The 24,859-nt window shown below is 42.9% G+C and overlaps 1 protein-coding gene across 1 annotated transcript in view; it reads left to right on the top strand.

Annotated features, from left to right (window-relative positions):
- Window positions 1-24,859, top strand: part of PRKG1 (protein kinase cGMP-dependent 1) — a 988,282-nt gene that overhangs the window by 914,296 nt on the left and 49,127 nt on the right. The window contains exon 10 of the mRNA XM_084845722.1: window positions 6,655-6,751. Within this exon, the coding sequence (XP_084701848.1) occupies window positions 6,655-6,751 (97 nt within the window). The remainder of the gene's footprint in view (window positions 1-6,654; window positions 6,752-24,859) is intronic.

The raw sequence follows: 24,859 nt of genomic DNA, 5'->3' as shown, positions 1-24,859 counted from the left end.
TTTCCTTACTTTTACTTATAAGATGCTTCAGTGCCCTGAAGATGTGAATATCACTTTTGTTGCTGTTGTTAATACTTGCTGATGTGGTTTCCTGATCTTGGTTACTGTTGTACTTACCATAGGAATATAGAGCCCCCCTGCTGCTTTGGGACTTCTTTGTAAGAGCCCATAAAAATATGCATCTCCTCCTGAGTCCTCATATACCCCATGTGTATATGGGCAGATTTTTCTCAGTCTATAGGACTGAGCAGTTCACTGTTAAATTAATTGTTTTGTAGACTATAAATATTTTATATATTTTAAGTTCTGTTTTGAGAAATTCGTTCAAATAGAATTTTACTTCACTTTTTAATAAAAGCTTATTTTGTTTTCAGTACTTTTAAAAGAATTGTATTTGTTGATAATTTGTCAGTCCAATGTATTTATTTATTACATTTATTAACACAGCAATCCTGTGATCCATGGGAGAGCATCTCAGCAACCATAGGATATGTTTTCCCTCCTGAAGCCATAGACGCTTCTGTGACCTCAGGAGGGGGACTCTGTATTGCGATCCGTCCCCACACCCCTCCCATGCCCCCCCTCGCAACCTCTGTGGCAAGAACTGCAGGGGCTGCTTCCTGAGGTCACAAAAGCAACTTCAGAAGACTTCAGGGAGGGTCAGAACGGAACATTGTGGTCTCTGAAACACTGTCCCCTGCAGCACAACTCCTCTACAGACTCAGAAGTCCGTCTGGGGAGGTGGGGAATATAAAGGACAGAGAGGCAAAACTACCTCTGTCTCTCCTCACACCCTGCCTGCAGCAGCCCTGCAGAGCATAGGGCACTTAGAAGCCTCTAAGATCAGAGGCTTCTGTCTACTGGGTGGCAGTCCAGTAGGACTGTGCCCTTAATTTATATTCAATCCTTCAAAAATGGTCTTCAAGGTGTTCTGCAATGATGAAGAAATTCTACGTCCGCTAGCAAAGTTAATAGGACCAGAGTGTCCATTATTTCGTAAATCAGTATTTCAACTTAAATTTGGAGTTCCCTGCTGAAGAGAAACATTTGAAGAGTTTCAAAAGAAACCAAAAGTGTTTCAGTTTTTGCTCCTCCCTGTGGCTGATGCTGGCATGCTAATGGTTCTCACAGTTGGAGTGGCACATGGGGCAAGGATGGAAAGTGTTAATCCCCATGCATGGATGGCCAGCACAGGTACGGTAGCCAAGTGTCCTACTTTACAGAGGACAGTCCTCTATTTCAAAGGCTGTCAGTGGACCGTCCTGTATTTGAAGGCATCCTCTATTGGAAGGGTCCAGTTGAAGTTCAATTTAAAGATAACTCTAAAAACTTAGAGCAGGGACTTTGAAGCTGCCAATCAACAGTTATCACTTATACAGCAGGTTGAGCTAGCAAGCACACAGGTGACCTGGTCACAGTCTTCCCCACTATGGCGACAAGGATTTTATTTATATTTAAATGTTATTAATGATTTCCAATTTTGATCTATACTTGTCAATTATATGCAAATCTGTGTCCTCTTTTTGGTGATGCATATTCTCTTTTTTGGTGGTGCATAGGGGTGGACGAAAGTCACTTACCTTTTCTCGAAGCTTGTTCGCGGTGGGGGGGAGGCGCTTTGCTGCTCCCCCCGTGAAGTTCAGGCCAGGGGGGAAGGCTTCCCGCCTCGCCCGGCTGCGAACGTGAAAGTTAAAAAAAAAAAAAAAACGCCCCCTGATAGGCTACGTGACGATTCACGTAGCCTATCACGGCTAGATCTGCAAAGTCAGCCGTGATAGGCTACGTCAATTGTCACGTAGCCTATCACGGGTGACTTAAAAAAAAAAAAAGCGCATACGCTAATGGCGGCCCCCATAGGGAGCTGCCATTCGCGTTCCTTATTTAGTCGCTGTAGTCTACGTAAATGTTTACGTAGACTACGGAGAAAATAAGGGCAACGCATAGCGTTGTCCTTATTTTCACCGTAGTCTACGTAAACATTTACGTAGACTACAGCGACCAAATAAGGAACGCGAATGGCGGCTCCCTATGGGGGCCGCCATTATCCGTACACCCTTTTTTTTTTTTTAAGTCACCCGTGATAGGCTACGTGACGATTGACGTAGCCTATCACGGCTGACTTTGCAAATCTAGCCGTGATAGGCTACGTGAATCGTCACGTAGCCTATCAGGGGGCGTTTTTTTTTTTCTTTTATTGCAATGGCGGCGGCGGCAGCTGGTCAAAAGACCGGCTGCTGCTCCCGCCCCGCTCGAACACCCGCCGAACCGCCGGCCGGACCCACCGCCGGGAGGGACATTCGGCGAAGGTAAGTCCCGTCCCGGGGGGGGGTGGGTGCGGGGGGCGGGGGGGTTCGGAGGATTTCTCCCCGAAACTTGTTCGGGGGGCCGAACACGTTGGCGCTCGACCCCCCGAAGTTTTGGGGAGAAATTCTCCGCCAACCCTAGTGGTGCATAAAGATTTTGGGCAAGGAGTTCTGTGTGACAGCAATGAATTAGTGGCTACATTTTAATTAACTTACCCTGCAAATACAATCTGGGCAGTATGCTACATTGCCCATGTTCAGAATGGACTGCTAGCTAGGGATGGTGTGGGTGCCCAATTCCATCTGGGAATCCGGTGGAAGCTCCCCTGCCTGCACCCCCAAGCTCCACTCGCTGAGTCCCTGCCCCCACTAGCCTCCTGCCTGCACCCGGTGAGTGGCCCGCGCTTGGCCCAGCAGACTTGTTGACTTTTGTGGTCACCATTTTTTGAAAAACAAAATGGTGATTGCAAAAATGTGCATATTTGCATAAACATGAAAATGCGCATTTCTGCAAATATGCATAGTTGCATGTGTGCAGGAATGCACATTTTTGTGAAAATGTGGATTTCACACATGCACAAATATACACATTTGCAAAAATGCACATTTTCATGCACATTAGCAAAAATGTGCATTTTGAGATCACCAATATATTTTGCAAAAAATGACAACTGCGGAACTCAACAAGGTCGCCAGGGTGCGTACGGGCTGCTCGCCGAGCGTGGGAGGGGCTCGAGCACAATCCGGGGACTGGGGGGCAAGGGCTGGGCAGGTGTTCGGAGAACCCAGATGGGGGTGGGTTTGCACATCCCTACTGCTAGCCCAACAGGAACTAGTGGTTTCAAAACAACCGGAGAGGAGTGGCAATGCTTGTTTCCAGAACAGGGCAGGTCAGAAGAGCTCACAGAACAGAGCTCCACTGACCTTTCCCACTCATTTCCAGGGTTCCTTATGGAACCACTAATTCCTGTTGCACTAGCATTCCATTTTGCTGGTGCAACAGAACTAGTGGAGGTGCAGCAGCAGTATACGATACTGCCTTACATTTGGAATTGTCGTTGCATAGGCATATCCTTGGGCTTTCTGCAAGACACAATTAGGTGGGAAAAGGCATTATGTAACCTAGGAATCCATGTGGGTGTCATATGTGAAATGGTCACATTTTCTATGGACAGTCTTTAAAATTCCACAGGATTATACCCAATGAGTTGTATCCAATATCAGTTTGACATGTCCCCTTCATTTCAATAGGTCTTCTCGAAATAGAACTTACTTACATTGAATACAATCCATGATATTTTAACAACATAGCTTTAGAATGGATTGAGACAATCTGTTATTAACCTGCCATCAGAGACATGGCACAGAGATGGGAGAGCTAATATTTCCTGTGACAGGGTCCAAAACAATATTAGTAATTTCAGCAAAGTTGTGTGACAGATGTGCCTTTCCATTCCAATAGAAATAATGCAACATCAAATATAATAGGAAAACAAAAGCTAAAATAACTAGCAAAGAATAGAATTAAAAATAGATCTGTGAAGTCCACTGACATAATACCCTTCTTGACTAAATTTCAGAGCCTGCCACCATATTTTTTTTATAATTCAGATATAAAGAGATTTATACATTGTTCTTCCATTTGGCAGCTCTTTAGCTTTCTAGCCCTTTAATATGCACATCATGGCAAGTGTAAAATGATCAATAAGCAACAGTGTCAAACAAGGTTATTCCATGAACCACCACAGGCTCAGTGCCGATTAGCTTCCAAGATCCAATGTAATGCAGTGACTATAGATGCAAGGTTATTGAAAGGACCTCGTAAAGTACAGGACCTAGTAAACAATAACACAGAGTTCAAGTTACTTGCCATGATGAGAACCTTTTCAAATAGGATAACCATGACTTGGCAATATGTTTTACAGGGTCCCCCACCCCATTTTCTTGTTTTCTTGTGTATGTGATCCTGTTGCCTGTGCAACTGGGGAACTGAATTCCAGCAAAACATCTCTTCCCCCAACTCCCCGGCCCCACTGAAGTCCAGCATCAGGGTTCAGCATAGCTGGGCACCTGCCGTGGCTCAAGCTCCAGGAAGGACTGACTGGAGCTCCCAACACTGTGGCCTAGTGCCACCATTTCGTTTATAATTGTCTGTATGCTCCAGGCGCTCACAAGTTTTATCAGCAGAGTGGCAGTGGCAGCAGCAGAACAAGATCTAGAGCTTTCTCCCTCTGGGCCCACTAGGCAGCAGCAAGAAGTGGGAAGATGAAGAGCAGCAGCTGTAACCCAGCAAGCCCAGACAAAGGACTCTGGCTGTGATTTGACTGCTGCCCTTCCTCACCACCACAGCCTCTTCCCTCTGGGACCACTGGTTATCAGAAAAAGGGAAGAAGCAACTGGGAGAGCTGGAGCCTTCTTTCCTTTTAAGGCTAAGCCAACTATTGTTCTGTGCATCAGCTCACTGATCAGGGGGCACACATAAACATGGAGCTGGCCCTGTCTCTCCCATACAAACAAGGTTCTTCCTCCAAAATAGAATGCAGGCAAGTGCTTCAGAGGCAAAGGAAGGTAAATTAGTTACATTCCATTCCTAAATTAGATTAGATTCTACAGTGTGACAGGTATGACAGACTAGTTATATACATAGATTAGACTAGAAGAGAGAAATATTTACAAAGATCAGTAGCAGCTTGGCATTTCATTTTGACTGTAGCGATGTGAATAAAATGCTGCAAACTTAACCTATAGTCACCTAATAACTTAGGGTGGCTTTCTTTGTGCATTTAACATTTCTAAGCTTTTTAAACAAACACACAAACAAACAAACAAACACTATCTATGTTAACAGTACCAATGAGGGTCTGTTTATATGATGTGTGTTTTGAGTAATGACAACTAGCAAAATTTAACAATGTTGTACACAGTTGATTAAAGAAAATGTCATCAACACCAAACATCTTTAACAATCCAAATGTTTAATAGTTAAATGTTTAAATTAAATAAAATCACTTAATATCTGTGCTAATAAATTAAATACATTGGCCAGGATTGAAAACACCAAGTAACTACTTCTGCGTGCCCGTGGGATTGTTTCCCCTTCCCTTAACACTCTCATACTGCATGGCGACCTGCTTTGGAGAGCTAGAAGAGTGACGCTGGTGGTCTGCTGTTCAAAGGAAAATGCACACAGAAAAGTCCAAGCTCTTCAGAGAGATCCAGGAAAACACCTACATCCAATTGGAATGAGCTAAAATGACAAAGCAAAATAAGTCCCCACTAATTTTCACTTGATTGTGCTCTGGTTAACTTGTTATGACCTTACAAGTAGTCTGTTTTGAATTGCTTGGGAAACCGTTCTGTCCCTACGTGGTAAACATTACTATAATGTACTGTTCTGAAGAACAAAGGTAGTGCTTGACTCTTGCCCATGCATCTGGTGTTTTTTCTGGAAGCCAAATAATTCCCAGATCAAACTTCAGTAAGTAGGTGAAACCTGTTCTTCCATTTACCCTCTTAGCCTTTCTAAAAATACTGTAATCCCCAACAAGAAACTATTTTAAGAGGTTCATATGCCTGGGTATACCCATGGGAGGCTTGCTTTTGGCATGCGTGCATATGTCAGCTTCACATGGCTTGCATAGCCAGTACTGTGTACGTTTTTATTACAAGCTACTCTGTGCACGGACTAAAGAGACAGCTTCTGGATTTGGGGACCACAAGCTTTTGGAATTTGTATGTTAAATTTTAACATGTAGGTGAAGGGAAAATGCTCTTTTAGAATTGTTAATGTGTGGCTGAAATAATTCCTTTCAAACGTCCGCACACCACTTTTTGAGCTTATTGGATCTGATTTCATAAAACCTGGCTGTGATTTCTCTCTGGGGACTTTAATGATCTTGCCACTTTCAATAAACATTTATAGAAACTCTGCCAGCTTGTGGATAAGGGAAACTCATATGAAAGACTTTATCTTCCAAAATTACTAAAAGGAAAAAAAAAAAAACCTCACCAAAAAACCCTCACCAGAAGACTAATAGAAACTGTCAAGATGTAGCATTCAATTGATAACTGAAATTGAATTATAGTGCAAAGCATTTGCATTACAGACATGCTGGTGGCACATTTGATTCTTTTATTTTGAAAAAAAGGGGGGGAAAAAGAAGAAGGCAAATAGAATGTGGATCTGGGACCAATAAAACAATGGATGAGAAAACAAAGGAAATTTAACAGGCAAGATGGAAATTAAGATGGTAAATCCCATTCAACGCTCATGTCATCTGGGAACAGAATTACATAGTACTCACATATGCATCTCTAAGAAATTTCCATTTTTTCGCATAAAAAAATCCAGATATGAAGCCGAAGCTGCCTTCTTCGCCAACCTGAAACTGTCTGACTTCAACATCATTGACACCCTTGGAGTTGGAGGTTTTGGAAGAGTTGAGCTGGTAGGTAACTTCTCTTTTTTGTAAACCTTTTATGTCTGTGTTTTCTATTTGCTTATGTAGGGGCAGGTGACTGACTGGGAAAAATTGGGGGGTGAAGGATTGGGAAGAATGTTTAGCTTATCCTTGTCATTTTGCCTGATGAAGAAAAATAGTACTGAAGGCAGGATTGTAACATTGTCAGTAACTAAAAAGTAATGATAAACTTTGCGATAGCTGAAAAAGAAACATGAAGAAACTCCTGTCACTGCCTTGATAAGTCTAGATTTATCACTGTCTTGTATTTAAACAGTGCTACAGCTAGAAAAAAATTTCAACCAAGATATTAAAATAAAGAATCACATAGGCTCTGATGGGACAATTTAAGAGGAAACAGAAAATGTTATCTTTTTAATATTTGCTTTGTCCTTGGTCTTTTCAGTTAAAGTAAAAACAGTTATTTCAAACTTGTAGTACAATTATGAAATAACCAGAAATAGTTGTTTTAGTAGACTGTTGCTGTTCTAGATGTCGGTTTACTTTTGTGTCTTCTTATCCTATCTTGTATCATATTGTCTATATTGTTAGCAGCCCTTGGAACATAAGCTTATGCTGAAGGTGCAGGATATAAATAATATAAATAAATGAATAAAATTATCTGTGTGTGTGAGTGGTAGATAGGTAGGAAAATATCAGTAATCAATATGTTAACTTTTCTGTTTTATGTAGATGTATGTATAAAACATAGACATAGAGAAGAATGTGAAATATTATTAGTTAGGTGACTCATTTGTGAGATCATGTGAACAACACAGTTATAGTAGCAGGGAGGACTCCCCGACATGGGACACCTGTCAAACTCTTAGGAACTCCTGTAAGTTATGTACAGAGCAGTAAACAGATTTCCTGCCGCCTTTGCAAAAATAAGGGGATATCCCTTCCATAAAAGTAAGCTAGGGAAGCCTTCGTGACCTTAACTTCTTCTCTGCATGGACTAGCAGGTTTGGAGCACAATCCAGAAGTGCACATACAGTGCATCCACATTTGCGGTTACTGTTTAAGGCTTAAACTTTAAGTGGACAGTCGCCATCAGCCAAAGATCTTTGCAGAGGCTCCAGTCCTCCTAAACACACTTACTAGATATGAAGTGAGCTATCAGAGTGGAACTTGCATCCAAGTGAATATGCATAGGATTACGCCATGGTTCCTTGAACAGCAGCCCTTTATATTGCTTTTGAAATGGACTGGGGTTTTAGAAGAGATTTTGATATGGCCTCAGAGCCTACTCTTTCGAGGGGAAAATTGGGGGGCACAATTCAGAGGTGCACATATAGTGCACCCACATTTACAGTTACCGTTTAAGGCTTAAACTTCAATCAAACATTTCATTGGGAAAGTACAATTCTTTGAACGTGCCTAAACTAAGACACATCTCAACCATTCTTCAGCATAAAATGCCTGAAATCTGTCACACCCAAACTTCAATGAACTTAAAAAGCAGTTGAGGGTTTGCTGAGGGTAGGTGCTTATAGAAGTACTTTTAAGCCTCTCCTGGTTTGATTCACACCCAGACATCAAAATCATGCCTGCAGTTGGTTTTCATCTAAGAAATAGCATCTTATTTCCATTTGCTCCATACTTCATATCTAGAACTGAACATTCCGTGTGAGTCTGCAGGCATAGCCTTAAAGGGTTGTCTGAGATGATAGAAATGACTGTTACCAAGTGAAAACTTGCAGGTGGGTAGCGAATCATCAGGACTCAGTAGCAAACAGCAGGGGAACAAGGTAGTAGATATGACTTTCAATGGCATGGACTGTAGAACCTAAAAATCAGTACACCAATGTTACTCCAAAAAAGACCAGACCTCACCTGTGTCCTTTATGTTCTGCAGTGGGACTGGTTATTCAGCTTTCCTCAGCCAAGGTTTAAATACATTAAAATGGAGCTCTGGGTTGGATTCTTCCATTGTGATGCTATTGAATGTTGTTGAGTTGTGTCTTTTGTCACGTTGACTGGGGCCTATAAGGAAGTGAGCAGACCTAGTTGATGTGAAGAGTTTAGACTAGAAAATTCTGACTGTCTACTCCTAAGGTAAGAGTCTGGCAACATAACCTCCCGCTCAGAGGTCTAGTAGAGTGTTCTGTAGATAAGAATAGAAGCTTTAGGGCACAATCCTATGGCCGCAAGTCAGCGGCTAGATGGACTAGGATAGGTTGGTTCCCTGGAACCGACCCCGGAGCCTGTGCTCTGAGGTCGGTACCTGGAGAACTGACCCCCCCACACGTGTTGCCTCATAGGCAGCGCAGATTGGCCCCGTGATTGGAAGAGCAGCATGGAGTGGGAAAAACGGGGCTTTCCTGGGGGCAGGCCAGGGCAGGGAGGTCAGAAGTGCTGGTACAACGCATCCTATGTGTTGTCCGGCTGCCCCTTCCCACGCTCCGAGGTCCCACGTCTAGACAGCCAAAATCAACTAACTAGCTGCGAAAGCAGGGTGGCGGGAGCGAGGAGGAGATCCACTCCTCACCACTCCTCCTGTCCTGCACTGGATAGGTGGTTGCCCCTGGGCTCAGAGGTGACTGTCGATCCACATAGCATTGCTCTCTCCATATGTCTAGGCAGACTTTTCTCTTTTGTAGTCAATGTTTGAGGGGTATGTCACAACAGTAGGTAGCATATGATTTGAGCTGAAACCAATAAGATATGGCATTTTAAAAATATGGCTGTGGCCATGAGAATGGCCAAAAATGGCAGCTTGTATAGAACAGAATAGGTTGGGTTGGCTTCTGAGACCATGCTATGCCAGTGCTCCAAACTCGGTACTGCTTATCAATTATATTATGAGCATATGTTTAAGAAAACCGTTTTATTATTTAAAGTCCTGATAGGGGGAGGGCCTACATTCCATAAAGGTTTCTTTCTTCCCCAGTGCCTTAAGAGCATACATGGAAACTTGTATAGAATGTAGGGCCCAAGGGCTAATACAGGTATGTGACCTGAAGCTTCTCCTGATTCAGCTGCCATTTCCCGGAAGTGATTCATGTGAGAACAGTGGCTGGAAAATGTGCTGCCGTGTCATGCAAATCACCAGCAGGATGCCACATCTGTAACCAGGAATGTGCTGGATCATCCATTGAATTGGCTCTATGTTTCATAATTATAAATGTGGGCCAAAGCAGATAATATGTTAAATGCGTGATTGCATTTAACGTGTGTCTTGTTTTTGAAATAGCGAACACAGGTGAGGGGGACAGACAATCAGGGTCAGGATTGTGGTGCATGGGGAGTGGGAGTTAAATTTTCCCCCCAACCCTGCTGCCCAAATGAAAATAGTCCCCTGATGCTCTGGGTGGACAGCTGCTATTGGAGCAGGGGGCAGTGATTTTCATTGGGACTACACTGCAAGGGAAAAGTGTAAAGCTCTTCTCCTTACCTGACAGACCCATTCCTGATCACCCTTCTGTGGACCCGTTATTTCAAAAATGATAGACAGATGAATTAAATGCATCCACACATTTTATATATCATCTTGTTTGGCCTGATACACCATTGGCTCTCTTTGGAGGGTTCCTTAGCTCTGTAGCTTTTCCCGCACACACATTCCACAGTCCAAAGCTCCACAAAAGTCTGAGCCGAGGGGTGGGGGGATATATTTTTTCTGAATTTCAGTGAGTTAGCATTAGCTAATTATAAGTGTGGGTATATTTTAGTGGTGTATTGATTTATTTGAATTTCTAGCATGTTCAGTGTTGCCTACTCAGAGCCTAAGATACAGTGTTGATTAAAATGAAATAAAGGTAATTAATACATCATGTTCCTGTGTAGGTCTGCACTTTTAAAGAATCGACAGTGCAATTATGGGTGCAAAATATCATGTGCTTGTAAAGAGAATTCATCTTCATCTTTTGTCCAGGGCGGTGTCAAGGTATTTTGGTGCCCTAGGCAAGGCACAATTTTAGCACACACTGCCACACTACCCCTGTTCATTCCTGAACAGTATACCATTACTCTTACTCCCAGGTAAATGGATTGCAATCCAAATATATTTACTGGAAAGAAAATGTCATTAATTTCAATGGCACTTACTTCAAAGCAACCCTGTACAAAATCAAAGCCTAATATTGCAAGCCTATACCTGTTAGTAGTATTTAAGATATTAGAAAATACCATTATAGCACACCAACAGTAAAACTCATAGCTGTTCAGTTTGTTTCTCTGGAAAAATACTGTTCAAGTAAAAAAAAAAAAAAACATTACTTAAATGTTGTTTATAGCACTATCTTGAATTTTGTGGTGGGAGTTTTCCCATCCCCAAGGTGTGACTTCTCTATCATATAATCTGTGGTGAGGCTGAAAACTGGAATGTCTGTGATTCAGAGCTAGTACTTGCTGGCCTACTAACAGGAATGCACTGGCCTATAGTTTAACGTTCAGATGTGGTTTGTATAAGTACCCGGATGGCACTCCAGACACCTCTGTGAGTGTCGGTTGTTTTGAGAATGCATTCCCTGAACCAATTTAGATTCAGGTACATGTCCATTAAACGAGACAGACAGTTATTTAAATAATTGTCAATTCTAAGAAGATTAGAGGGGAATTGGGGGGGGGGGATTTAGGGTTTTCTTTAGCAAAAAAAAGCCACATCCTAGTAAGCCACATCATAAAACCTATGCAGTGAAAAATGTGAGCTGTCATATGCAGTAATAGGGTCTCTCCTGTGTAATTTGGTTGTCTTTATAAGTTAATAGACATTTCCAGTAGACTTGTATTACTATTCATGGAGTTTCCTGGCTTTTTTTAGGAATCTGACCTTAGTCTCATATTACATTATCTCTCCACGGATCCTATTTTTGTCCTTTTCTTCACCTCAAATGGCTTGCAGTATTCATAAGGATCTTGTAAAAGAAACAGAGAGAAACCTGTGAATTTTTCAAGCAGAGAATATGAAGGGCTCACAGGTCTGTGTTTGAAGTGAGAGGAATCACAAATCTCCCTCCATACAGCACGGGTCCACTAAGTACACACAAGTCCAAGACAGAAACTGCTACTATAAATGAAAAAGAAGAGAACACTCTTTGTTTCTGCTGCCATTTTTATCTCCCTGAAGGAGATACGGAAAGACTGTTCAGCTAAGCCCCCATGTCTGAGTTGCAAGATCTATGAAGATGGATCCAGGGCAAGACCAAAAAAAGCTTAGAGTCAAATGAATAGGAGTCATGAAGGAAAATTACCAGGGGACAGGGTGAAAATAAGAGGGAAGCTGATCTTTCCCACTTTTTGGTCTGAACAGGATTCTCCCCCCCCCCCACCCTTAAAACGCAGTGTGTTTGGTACTGAAGAAGAGATTTCAGTATGTAACAATGAAGCTATGGGATAATAGGCAAACCTACTGGAATGCTAAAGTAGGAAGTCAAGAAATCACCGGGATAACAGGCAGGCATGGCCTTGGTGTACAAAATGAAGCAGGACAAAAGCTAATAGAGTTTTGCCAAGAGAACACGCTAATCATAGCAAACACTCTTTTCCAACAGCACAAGAGACGACTCTACACATGGACATCACCAGATGGTCAATATCGAAATCAGATTGCTTATGTCCTTTGCAGCCAAAGATGGAGAAGCTCTATACAGTCAGTAAAAACAAGACCTGGAGCTGACTGTGGCTCAGATCATGAGCTACTTCTTGCAAAATTTCGGCTTAAATTGAAGAACATAGGGAAAACCACTAAACCATTCAGGTATGACCTAAATCATATCCCTTATGAATATACAATGGAGGTAAGGAATAGATTTAAGGGATTAGACCTGATAGAAAGAGTGCCTGAGGAACTATGGACGGAGGTCCGTAACATTGTTCAGGAGGCAGCAATGAAATCCATCCCAAAGAAAAAGAACTGCAAGAAAGCCAAGTGGCTGTCTGATGAGGCTTTACAAGTAGCTGAGGAAAGAAGGGAAGCAAAAAGCAAGGGAGAAAGGGGAAGATATATCCAACTGAATGCAGAGTACCAGAGAATAGCAAGGAGAGACAAGAAGGCCTTCTTAAATGAACAATGCAAAGAAATCGAGGAAAACAACAGAATAGGAAAGACTAGAGATCTCTTCAAGAAAATTGGAGATCTCAAGGGAACGTTTTGTGCAAAGACGGGCATGATAAAGGACAAAGAAGGCAGGGACCTAACAGAAGCAGATGAGATTAAGAAGAGGTGGAAAGAATACACAGAAGAACTATACAGGAAAGATCTGAATGTCCCTGATAGCCAGGAGAGTGCGGTCACTGAACTTGAGCCGGACATCCTCGAGAGTGAAGTCAAGTGGGCCTTAGGAAGCATTAGTAACAACAAAGCTAGCGGAGATGACAGTATTCCAACTGAGCTATTTAAAATCCTAAAAGATGATGCTGTTAAAGTGCTGCATTCAATATGCCAACAAATTTGGAACACTCAACAATGGCCGCAAGACTGGAAAAGGTCAGTTTACATTCCAATTCCAAAGAAGGGCAACGCCAAAGAGTGTTCAAACTACCGCACAATTGCGCTCATTTCACATGCCAGCAAGGTGATGCTCAAAATCCTACAAGCTAGGCTTTAGCAGTATGCGAACCGAGAACTACCGGAAGTACAAGCGGGGTTTCGAAGAGGCAAAGGAACTAGAGATCAAATCACCAACTTTCGCTGGATCATGGAGAAAGCAAGAGAATTCCAGAAAAACGTCTATTTCTGATTCATTGACTACGCTAAAGCCTTTGATTGTGTGCATCACAACAAACTGTGGCAAATTCTTAAAGTGATGGGAGTACCAGACCACCTTACCTGTCTCCTGAGAAACCTGTACGAGGATCAAGAAGCAACAGTAAGAACCAGACATGGAACAACTGATTGGTTCAAAATTGGGAAAGGAGTACAACAAGGCTGCCCATTGTCACCCTGCTTATTTAACTTATATGCAGAGTACATCATGAGAAACGCCGGGTTGGATGAATCACAGGTCGGAATTAAGATTGCTGGGAGAATTATCAACAACCTCCGATATGCAGACGATACCACCCTAATGGCAAAAAGCGAAGAGGATCTCAAGAGCCTCTTGTTGAGGGTGAAAGAGGAGAGTGCAAAAGCTGGTTTGAAACTCAACATTAAAAAAACTAAGATCATGGCATCTGGCCCCATCACTTCCTGGCATATAGAAGGGGAAGAAATGGAAGCAGTGACAGATTTTACTTTCCTGGGCTCCAAGATCACCGCAGATGGTGACTGTAGCCATGAAATTAAAAGACGCTTGCTCCTTGGGAGGAAAGCTATGGCCAACCTAGACAGCATAGTAAGAAGCAGAGACATCACCTTGCCGACAAAGGTCCGTCTCATCAAAGCTATGGTTTTCCCAGTAGTAATGTATGGCCGTGAGAGCTGGACTATAAGGAAGGCTGAGCGCCGAAGAATTGATGCTTTCGAACTGTGGTGCTGGAGAAGACTGTTATGAGTCCCCTGGACTGCAAGGAGGTCAAATCAGTCAATCCTAAAGGAAATCAACCCTGAGTGCTCATTGGAAGGACAGATACTGAAGCTGAAGCTCAAATATTTTGGCCACCCAATGCGAAGAGAAAACTCTCTGGAAAAGACCCTGATGCTGGGAAAGACTGAAGGCAAAAGGAGATGGGGACGGCAGAGGATGAGATGGCTAGATAGCATCACCGATGCAATGAATATGAACTTGAGCACACTCCGGGAGAGAGCGCAGGATAGGAAGGCCTGGCGTGCTATGGTCCATGGGGTCACGAAGAGTCGGACACGACTGAACGACTGAACAACAACAACAACTAAGGGAGAAGGAGGTCCCAAGAGTAGACGCAGCATTATATCAGTATGAATAATGTTATACTTCCACAAAACCATCTCCCTGTATGCTACAGAGGAAGATGACTTTGGCTTGTGTGAACCGCCCAGAGAGCTTCGGCTATTGGGTGGTATAGAAATGAAATAAATAAATAAATAAATAAATAAAATAATAATTGTGTCCAGCATTCCATCCCACTGATCCATCATGGTATCACACTGTACACCTTGGCCTTCCCCAACCTGGTGCCCTTCAGGTGTGTTGGGCTACAAACCCCATCTTCCCCCACCAGCCTGTGCTGCTGGCAGGGAGTGATAGGTGTTGTAGGCCAACACATCTGAAGGGTGCCAGGTTGGGGAAGGCTGCTCTAGAATAACCAAGAAACAGATGCAGATGGGAGCAGGTTTGATTCTTAATGGTTGAGGTGTAACTCCCAACCTAACGGAGTTGCCAAGTGTAAAGGTTTATGGAAGCTTCCTTAGACCAGGTAAGACTGTTTGTCCATCTAGCCTAGTATCATCTTCTTTGACTGGCAGCAGATAGGATCTCAGGAAGGGGTCATTTCCATTACCTGCTTCCTGACCCTTGAACCGAAGATGCTGGATTGAGCTTAGGACCTCCTGTACACAAAGTGTGTGTGCAACTGGGCTGTGGTTTCTTCCCATTTAAGTGAATCGTTACCAATTCAAGGGGGAGAGGAAACCCCACGCCATTCACCATTCTATGTGCAGGTGACAAATTTGGGGAGGAATTCTATTACTTTAGAGGGGGTGAAAAATTTTAGGAACACAGGAAGCTGCCTTATGCCGAGTCAGACCATCTAGCACAGTGTAGTTGACACTGACTGGCAGCAGCTGTCCCAGGTTTCAGGCAGGAATTTTTCTAGCCCTACCTGGAAATGCCGATGATTGAACCTGGGACCTTCTGTGCGCAGAGCATGTGCTCTACCACTTTTGACATGCTCGCTAGAAGAGGGAGCTTATCATGACAGCAAGTGGTAGCGGTTACTTTTCTTTCTTTTTTACTTTAAAGTTCAGAATGGACCAGGGGCGGGGGGGGGGGGGGCTGCCATTGCCACTGCTCTCACCGGGAGCAGCAAAACTACAACTTTACATTTTAAGTATATAAAAAGAGAGAGAAACTGTTGCCATTTGTTGACACAGTTGCTCCCGCGCCCAATCACCTTCCACTTTGGGGGCCAACATTCATCCCCCATTTTTAAAAAAAAGTACCAAATTTTTGAAAAATCACCACTGCCATTCACTCCTGTGAAGAAAAGTACAGTGCTACACTTGGGGAAACCATTCATAAGAGCAAAATGTGTGCTTCACACCTGACTGACAAAACTCTCTTATTTTATTTATTATTTAAACCACTTCTATGCTACTTGATATCCTAAGATCTCAAACCGGTCTATTTTATTTATTTAAATTACTTGTATACCGCTTGATATCCTCAAAGCAGTTTACATAAAACACGTAAAATACAATATAAAAAGCAATGTAAGCCAATATAAAACAATAAATGCATTCAGGGCACAATCCTATGGCCACTAGTCCCAGAAAACCGACCCCAACCCCCTCCTCATAGGCAGCATGGATCGGCCCTGCACTCTGCGCTCATAACAGTCTGCGGTCTGTGGCCACCATTTCCCTTGCTGCGTTAGTCATGATAGGCTATGTAAGTATTTGCGTAGCCTATCACGGCAAAAAGCAGGGACGCAAATAGCATCCACTACACCATTTGCGTCCTTGCTCTTTTCGTGATAGGCTACGTAAATATATATGTAGCCTATCACAGCCAACGCAGGGACGCAAATGGTGGCCGCTACGCCATTTGCATCCCTGTGTTGCTGTGATAGGTTACGTATATATTTACGTAGCCTATCACGGCAAAGAGCAGGGACGCAAATAGCATCTGCTACGCCATTTGCGTCCCTGCTCTTTTCGTGATAGGCTATGTAAATATATACGTAACCTATCATAGCAACGCAGGGACGCAAATGGTGGCTGCTACGGCAGCCACCATTTGCGGCCACGGCCCAGTAGCGGACAGAGGTCTGGCTGTGGGTGGCCCTGGTTGGCGGCTCTGCGGACTCACCGCAGAGCCAGCCAGGGAGGATTCCTGGGGGAGGGACGGATCACCTTCCCTGCACCGCGGATCCCCGGAACAGAGCCAGGTAAGTGATCCGCCCACCCCTACACTGGAGGCATTCAAGACGAGGCTGGACAGCTATCTGTCAGGGATGCTCTGACTTGGATTCCTGCATTGAGCAGGGGCTTGGACTCGATGGCCTTGCAGGCCCCTTCCAGCCCTACTATTCTATGATTCTATGATTCCCCTTGGCAGAGGGGGCATGCTTTGTGACAGGGTCCTTATAGTATACAAGCCATCTACCCTAAAAGATCCCACTAATCATAACTACAAACATTTTCACTAGTTTACTGTACATATGAGCTATTTGGGTAGAATAACGCATAGCTCTGCCTATAACAACAAATACAAGTTTTACAACACGAAGGACAAGTAGATTTCAGTTCTCTTCATAAACACAAACAATCCACTCCTTTTGCCTCTCTTATTCTCAGTTTAAAACAACAACAACATAAAAATGATAGTTCAATCTGCCCTGAATCTACACATCTATCAGTCTTGGTGGGATCCCCGGAGTTAACATCATAAGTCTCTGCCAAGTAAGTAGAGGCTATTCCAAGAAATGTCTTGTCTCATGTTTCTGTGCAAAGCTGAAATAAAAGGAAGTAATATAAGATAGCCAGACATCCTGTTTTAACAGAACAGAAATAAACATAGTCACTCTTGACATTTGACTAAGTGATGATCTATAGGTGCCTGGAAGTATTACTTAGTACATCATACCATATGGATCCTCCCTATTATGTAGAGTTCATAAACTAGAATGCAAAAAAGATAAATCTAGCCTTTAGTAGCACCTGTGTGGATGATAATTAAAGGTTAAAAATGAAAAAAATATTCTTACTGAATAAGACTCTACTTATACACAGAGGACAATTGCCAGGACTCAGCTGTAGGCAGCTATCAGAAAGGAACCAGGAAGTGGGAGCCAGGAGTTGTGCCATGGAGTCAGGGCTGAGGGAGAAAGCCAGAAGGCCGAGCCAAATAATGTACCAAAAACACACCAGAGCTAAGAAGACTGGTGTTGCTCAAGACAACTCCTAACCCAGATAGGAACGCTCTTTCTTACTTTCTTCACATGGAGCTTTTACCTTGCGATTGAGATTGCTCCTTCACTGATGTTTGCGGGCTCTTTACATGACGCTGTGAACCAAGGTGTCTCCTGCACTAAATGCCCTTTGTTCCATTTTTAAATAGATTGCAGATAATGAGCGATCAAATTACCCCGTTGTGTTCCTCTTGAGTTCCCTCCGTGAAAAAAGGAAAAGCAGCAAGAAGAGGGGTGAGATCAATGAAAGATATGGAAGACTCAGATACAGGGAGAAGGAGGGGGAAAGGGGAGAGGGAAAAGGAAGTGGGTAAAAAAGGGAGTCATCGTGATCCTGCATTTAAAACGGAAGCAGGAAGCCCCCAGTTTTAAATGCAGGATTTTAGGCTGGTGTAGAGATGCCCTTGGTCTTGGAGGGCCCAGTGGACAGCCTGGGAGTGCAGAGCTTGGGAAAAACAGCTCACTACCAAGGAAGGTGTTCCAACTGCTGTTCTGGTGGCTCCTCACATGGAGTAGCCACATAGAAAGCCAAAGATTCCTGGTTTTAGTTCCAAAGGCACCTGACAACAAGCTACAAACATGAATGCTGCTTTTTTAATATTCAAAATAGCTTTTTTCAAACTCTGTGCTCTGAGGAAGCTCTTTTAGTGTCAATTTGCCTTCCCAAGAGGACTTCAGGGCATGTTCTAAGATGCGCACACAATTCTTGCAAGGTGCTGGCCAGGCCATTGTCCTGTATGACCTGAGACTCAACCAATAGGCCTCTTTGGCAACACGCTGTATGGAAAGATTCTTGTTAGTGAGCAAACTGTTTTTGAGGGAAGGTTCAAGGTTGTCTACTGTTTCTGATCTTCAAATTAGAGAAACCCTCATAGGTTTCTTGGTGCCCTAGAAAAACCGTTTTAAAAATACCGGTATCACATATAGCAGATGTAGTGGCAAATCTCTGGGTGATTTACAATATCACCAAAGATTTTTTTTTTAACTTCCAGATGTTTAACAATAGCAGCAATTCATCCCACCCTGCTGAAATGAAGAAAGCTGACAGCGGGGGGAGGGGTACCAGGAATAGATTTTTGTGTGAAAGAACTGTGAGCCCAGTTCTTGAACTGAAAACAAATTCCTGTGGCGAGATTCACTCTGTTCCTTTCTCTCTGGGTATCTGTCCCTCTTTCTGAGCCACTATTTTGCATATGGTTCCAGTTGGTGGATCCTGAGTTTTAGGAAAGAACGAAGTAAATCCTGGAAGCTTGAAGTTTTCCCACCCCAGCATATAGGATTCAACACACAGATTTTGCAGACAGTTCATTAGCAAATTATCTACCTAGAGGAATAGCAAACAAACAGCAATGACTTGCTTTTCTTGTTATGCTTAGTAAATTCTTATGAACATACATGTAACTCTAATTTTTCCAGAACTCTAACCTATGCATTGTTTACCCCTAAAGAGAAACAGATACTAATGTCTAATATTTATCTGTATTTATTGAGAAGCTAGAAGTATTAGGAAGTAATCTAAACAATCAGTTGAAGTGACCGTTATGACATAACAAGATACTCTTAAATGATCAGTTGGCAATGCCTGACTCATTTTGAAGGCTAAATTCATATGATTAGAAAACTATCAATGCTAGTTTATCCATGATAACCATTTCACACAATCACTTGCCATATGTGAATGAATTTCTTTCAGCTGACCTTATTGCAAAACAAGTACACTGAGATATTAGCTTCTAAAATTTCCAAAACTAAAGAATCAATAATATTATCTTATGGACTTAATAGAAAGATAAAGTTTAGCATTTTAGTTTATACATTACGTGTTAAATCAATCTCATTAAACTCCCTAAACATTTGTTGGTAGAAAAATGGACTTGCTTATTTTTATATAGGAAAGAAGTAATGTATATTCATGTAAAAGAAAAAAGTAAATGTTTTATTTATGGAAATAATAAGGGATAATGGTGGTGTGAAAAGGTCCTTGTAAAAACCAGAAAACTGTAAATAAAAGAGATAAAGAATGACAGATACGGCTCTATCTAAAAGAATTGTTATGTGTGTCCCAATTCGCCAAGCAGTGGAAGCTTTAGGGTTGCAGCACTTAGTTGGATTTAGTCTTCTTTGGAATGAGGTCACTCAAAACTTATAGTTCTGTAATGTTTGCATTTAATTTCACCCAACCAGGTACACCAATTCAGGTTGTGCATATGTGGAGGTACACACCTTAACACACCAACATCAGATCTGCCAGGGGAGTGGCATGCACCCTAAGATGCTCCAGAGCCCAAGCTCAATTCTGTTCTCTCTATGCCTTTCACCAAAACTGCCCTTTCTTATCACACATAGCTTGATTACTTCAGCCCATATCCACCAAAATCCACAGTGTTAAAGCAGTCTTTTTCTTCTTTTTTTTTTTAACTCTTCAGGAATAACACTTAACTCACATCTAATGTGAGAGGGTGTTCTCTCACATTAGATGTACTGAAAATCATTTCACTTCAACTGTATCTGGCATAAACCTTCTAGATGAAAGACGGGAGAGAGAGAGAGAGAAAGACTGACTGACTCATATTGGTGAGGCCAACCACCAGTGTAGGTAGAGCCTGACCTTCCACAGGATCTCAACCTATCATGGCTCTTTGAGGGAAATTTGATGCTAGCAGGAAGCAGGAGCCACTGGAGGCTGAAAATAAACCTTGTTCAGGGGTCCAAGTTGATAGTGGCTTTCATAGATCACTGCAGATAGGCTGCAGACATGAGGTTCACTGACATATGCCAAAATCTTGCAAGTTGGGAGGAGATCTTTTGTTGTCAAAATTGTCCTTGCGGCTCTGTCCAGGTTTACTCCAAATTGTAACCCCACATTGAGCTGAGAGCAAGGAGCCCTTTCTCCTGTTGATAACGAACTGACTGTGTTCTAGGCAGAAGTACATGTCCCTGGTCTCCCTGGCACATATATCCCGTCCTGGTCCTGATGTGCACTGTTAGGCTCATCATAATTTTTCTAGATTCTTGGGGAAGAAAAGAAGGTGAATAGAAGAGCTTCAGTTGATACTGGGGTTGGATCCAGGCTAAAGCAGTCATGCTTTGGTCCCATTTATTTCAATGGGACTAAAGCATGACTAATTTAGACTTGATTGAACATTGATGTTTCTGCTTTCTAGTAGCTTTTTATATGCTTTCAATGGTTGTTTTATTATATTGTGTTTTACTGTTCTGTAAATTTAATTTTCGCATTATTTTTAGCCACTCCGGACTCCAAATTGTGAAAGGCAGGTAAAAAAAAATTAAATAACAAGCAAATAAACATTGTCTCCTTTCATCTTAAAATTCAGAAAGTAATAGAGGATTGTAGAATGCCTCTGTCAGATCAATAAAATCTGTAAAGTTCCGTGGCTGTAGAGCTGCTATGATCCTTAGTGTTTCAGTTTTCTCATTTTCAAAAATGATTTTAGAATTTAGGATCTGCAAAAGGACCCTGCACTCTGGTGGAAGGCAGAGTCAGGAAATGGAAGTCTGTTTCTTCTCCAAATGAAAAGTCAGGTTCAGTGTCTCAGCCTTTTGTCCAAGAGGAGTTAACCCTTTGGGTGACTGCTCTTACAGCAGCTGAACAAACATGGACAAGTACTAGGGCTCAAGTAAATGTCAGGGGTTACATTGGGAAAATCTTTACAAGTTGAGAATGTTTCTAGAAAAACAAAAAATACACAGCAAATTCAAGTCATATATGAATCTTCTGGATAGTTTGGCTATTTATCAGGCCCCACATGTCAGTCAAAGCTATTGATTTCAAAAAGTTTTCCATTTACTTCTGTTCTCATGAGTACATCAGATAGTAGTAGCTATCTGTTGCAATACCTGTCATTAAAGTATAAAATATTGCCGCCAGAGAGACCCTGTTATTGACTTGCTCTATACAGATTTTCTCAGTACACAGATACAGAGCTCAGGGTTCCACTTCAGAAGAGCATTTCACATTATTATTATTATTATTATTATTATTATTATTATTATTATTATATTTATACCCCTGCTTTTCCCCAGTACTGGGACACAAGGCGGCTTACAAATGTTAAAACATATACAATTAAAACATATGAAAATATACAAAAGTTAAAATATAATTAAACAACAATAGAATTAAAATTATATTAAAAACATTAAAACAGCATTTTAAAGCAGCATTTTAGCAGTTTACCCCCAGGTTCCAGCTATGTCCCAAAGCCCTGCTGGAAGAAGAATGTTTTAGCCTGCCTCCGGAAACGCATCAAGGTGGGATCCATCCTAGCCTCCCTGGGAAGGGTGTTCCACAGCCATGGGGCATCAAGGTGGGATCCATCCTAGCCTCCCTGGGAAGGGTGTTCCACAGCCATGGGGCAGCCACTAAGAAGGCCCTCTCCCAGGATCCTACCAGACATGCCTGTGACAGTGGTGGGACTGAGAGAAGGGCCTCCCCAGAGGATCTCAGGAGACAGGCAGGTTCATAAGGGGGGATACAGTCTTTCAGATAACCTGGACAGGAGCTGTATAGGGCTTTATAGGTCATAGCCAGCACTTTAAATTGAGCCCAGAAACAGACAGGAAGCCAGTGAAGCTGTTTTAACAAGGGAGTTGTATACTCCCTGTAGCCAGCCCCAGTCAACAGTCTGGCAGCAGCTCTTTGGACCAGCTGCAGTTTCCAAACACTCTTCATAGGCAGCCCCACATAGAGCGCGTTGCAGTAATCCAAAGCGGATGTAACTAAGGCATGTGTCACCGTGGCCAGATCAGACATCTCCAGGAACAGGCGCAGTTGGAGCACTAGTTTTAACTGTGCAAAAGCCCTCCTGGCCACCGCTGAAACCTGAGCATCTAGGCTTAGGGCTGAATCCAGGAGCACCCCCATACTGCGAACCTGGGTCTTCAGTGGGAATGCAACACAGTCTGAATCCCTATTCCCTGATCTACCTTTTGACTGACCAGGACCACCTCTGTCTTGTCTGCATTAAGTTTCAATTTGTTCTCCCTCATCCAGCCCATTACTGATGCCAAACACTGGTTAAGGACAGAAACAGCTTCCTTGGAATCTGGTGGAAAGAAGTAGTAGAGCTGGGTATCATCAGCATATTGGTGGCACCGATATGCTGATGATACCAAAATCACCAAAACTCTGGACAACTGCTCCCAGCGGTTTCATGTAGACATTAAATAGCATGGGGGACAGAACAGAGCCCACAAGCTAACGGCCATGGAGTCGAACAGGCATCCCCCAACACCACCTTCTGAGTTCGCCCCCCTAGGAGGGAATGGAGCCAATATAAAACAGTAGCTCCCAAGTCCCATCCCAGTGAGGCATCCCAGAAGAATACCATGGTTGATGGTATCGAACGCTGCTGAGAGGTCCAGCAGAACTAACAGGGACACACTCCCCCTGTCCAGTTCCTGGCGTAGGTCATCCACCAAGGCAACCAAAGCTGTCTCCGTCCCACACCCAGGCCTGAAACCAGATTGAACTGGATCAAGATAATCTGTTTCATCCAGGAACCCCTGGAGCTGGGAGGCCACCACATGCTCTAATACCTTGCCCCAAAATGATACATTAGAGACTGGAGGATAGTTATCTGGTATGGTGGGATTCATGGAAGGCTTCTTCATCAGAGGTCTTACAACTGCCTCTTTTAAGCATAATGGAACAATGCCTTGTTCCAGAGAGGCATTAACCACTCCCGTTGTCCACTCAGCCAGTCCTCCTCTGGTCTCTTTAATAAGCCAGGAGGGGCAAGGATCCAGCATACATGTGGTACATCTCACCGCTCCAAGGATCCTATCCACATCCTTGGGCTGGACAAATTGAAAAGACTCCATCAACACTGAACAAGCAGGAGCCAAAATGACATCCACAGGATCTGCAACAGCTACAGCATCCAAGTCAGAACGGATCCGAGCAATTTTATCAGCAAAGTGCTGGGCAAATTGTTCACAGCGGGCTGTTGAGTGGTCAGAATTTTCCTCACATGGGCCAAGTTGTAGAAGGCCCCTGGCCACTCAAAACAGGTCCTCTGGCTGGCTCCCTGCAAATGCAATAGTGGCAGAAAAGACTTCTTTGCTGCCCTCACTGCCACGGAGTAGGCTTTCAGATAAGCTCTAGCCCGTGTTTGATCGGACTCATTCTGAGCTTTCCGTCAACATCGCTCTAGTCTCCTACTATGTAGTCATGTACCTCGTGTATATTAGCAGATGCTTATACAACTATTTCAGCCATCCACCTTGTGTGTGTGTGTCCAAAGTAGCTGTTTGGGGCTCAAGAATGTGCACTGACTTCCTATAACCTTTCAGTCACAACTCACTGTGGTTGCTTCACATACCACCTGTCATGATACCCCAATATCAATGGAGTACCTTGTTTACAGTGCCATTAGTGCTTCAAGTTCAAATAGCACATAAACACAGAAAGAAAGAAAGAAAGAAAGAAAGAAAGGGAAGAGGAGCTTTGTTATAACCTATTATTTCTGTACACTCTGTATACTGCTCCTCCCAGAGGGCCTCACATGGTATAACTCCTCTCTCTCTCTCTCTCTCTCTCTCCCCCCCCCCTCTCCCGTGTGTGTAATCCAGTTCCTGGGCCCTATCTTTTTGTCACGTAACACCAAGAAATGGGACATAGGCCAAGAGTGTCTAGATAAGGGCAGTCTTGATTTTCCAGTTCTATAAGACCAAGGAAATGAGGTGCTGCTGGTGTTATTATGGACAAAGGGCAGGTTGAATGCATACCCCAGTGATGTACTTGAGAATGTCTCTTTACTTTCTCCCTTAAAGGCATTTGCAGAGGGATGGAATGGAGGGGGGGTGCTGCTGCACCCAAGATTTCAAAGGATTGCTGCTTGACAATCCTAGGCACAAAATGTATCAATATAGTTATTTGTATGAACTTGTGATTTCTCTAGATGAGAATTTATGCACTTTTCACGTTTCTACAATAAAAAAGCAATGATATCAGATACATTAAATTACTACTTAAAATACGTGATGTTCCTGTGCTTGGAGATAAAATATTTATTGCTTCTGTTAATCCTGGAGGTCAGCTGCTAGGATTAATATAACTCTGTACGTGTTCTTTTTAGCCTG

This window comes from Heloderma suspectum, chromosome 3 (assembly GCF_057233095.1).
Source record: "Heloderma suspectum isolate Gila_16-S chromosome 3, 16-S_ref, whole genome shotgun sequence".
NCBI lineage: Eukaryota > Metazoa > Chordata > Lepidosauria > Squamata > Helodermatidae > Heloderma > Heloderma suspectum.
The sequence above is the reverse complement of the archived record's forward strand: the minus strand, read 5'-3'. Positions and strand labels throughout refer to the sequence as shown.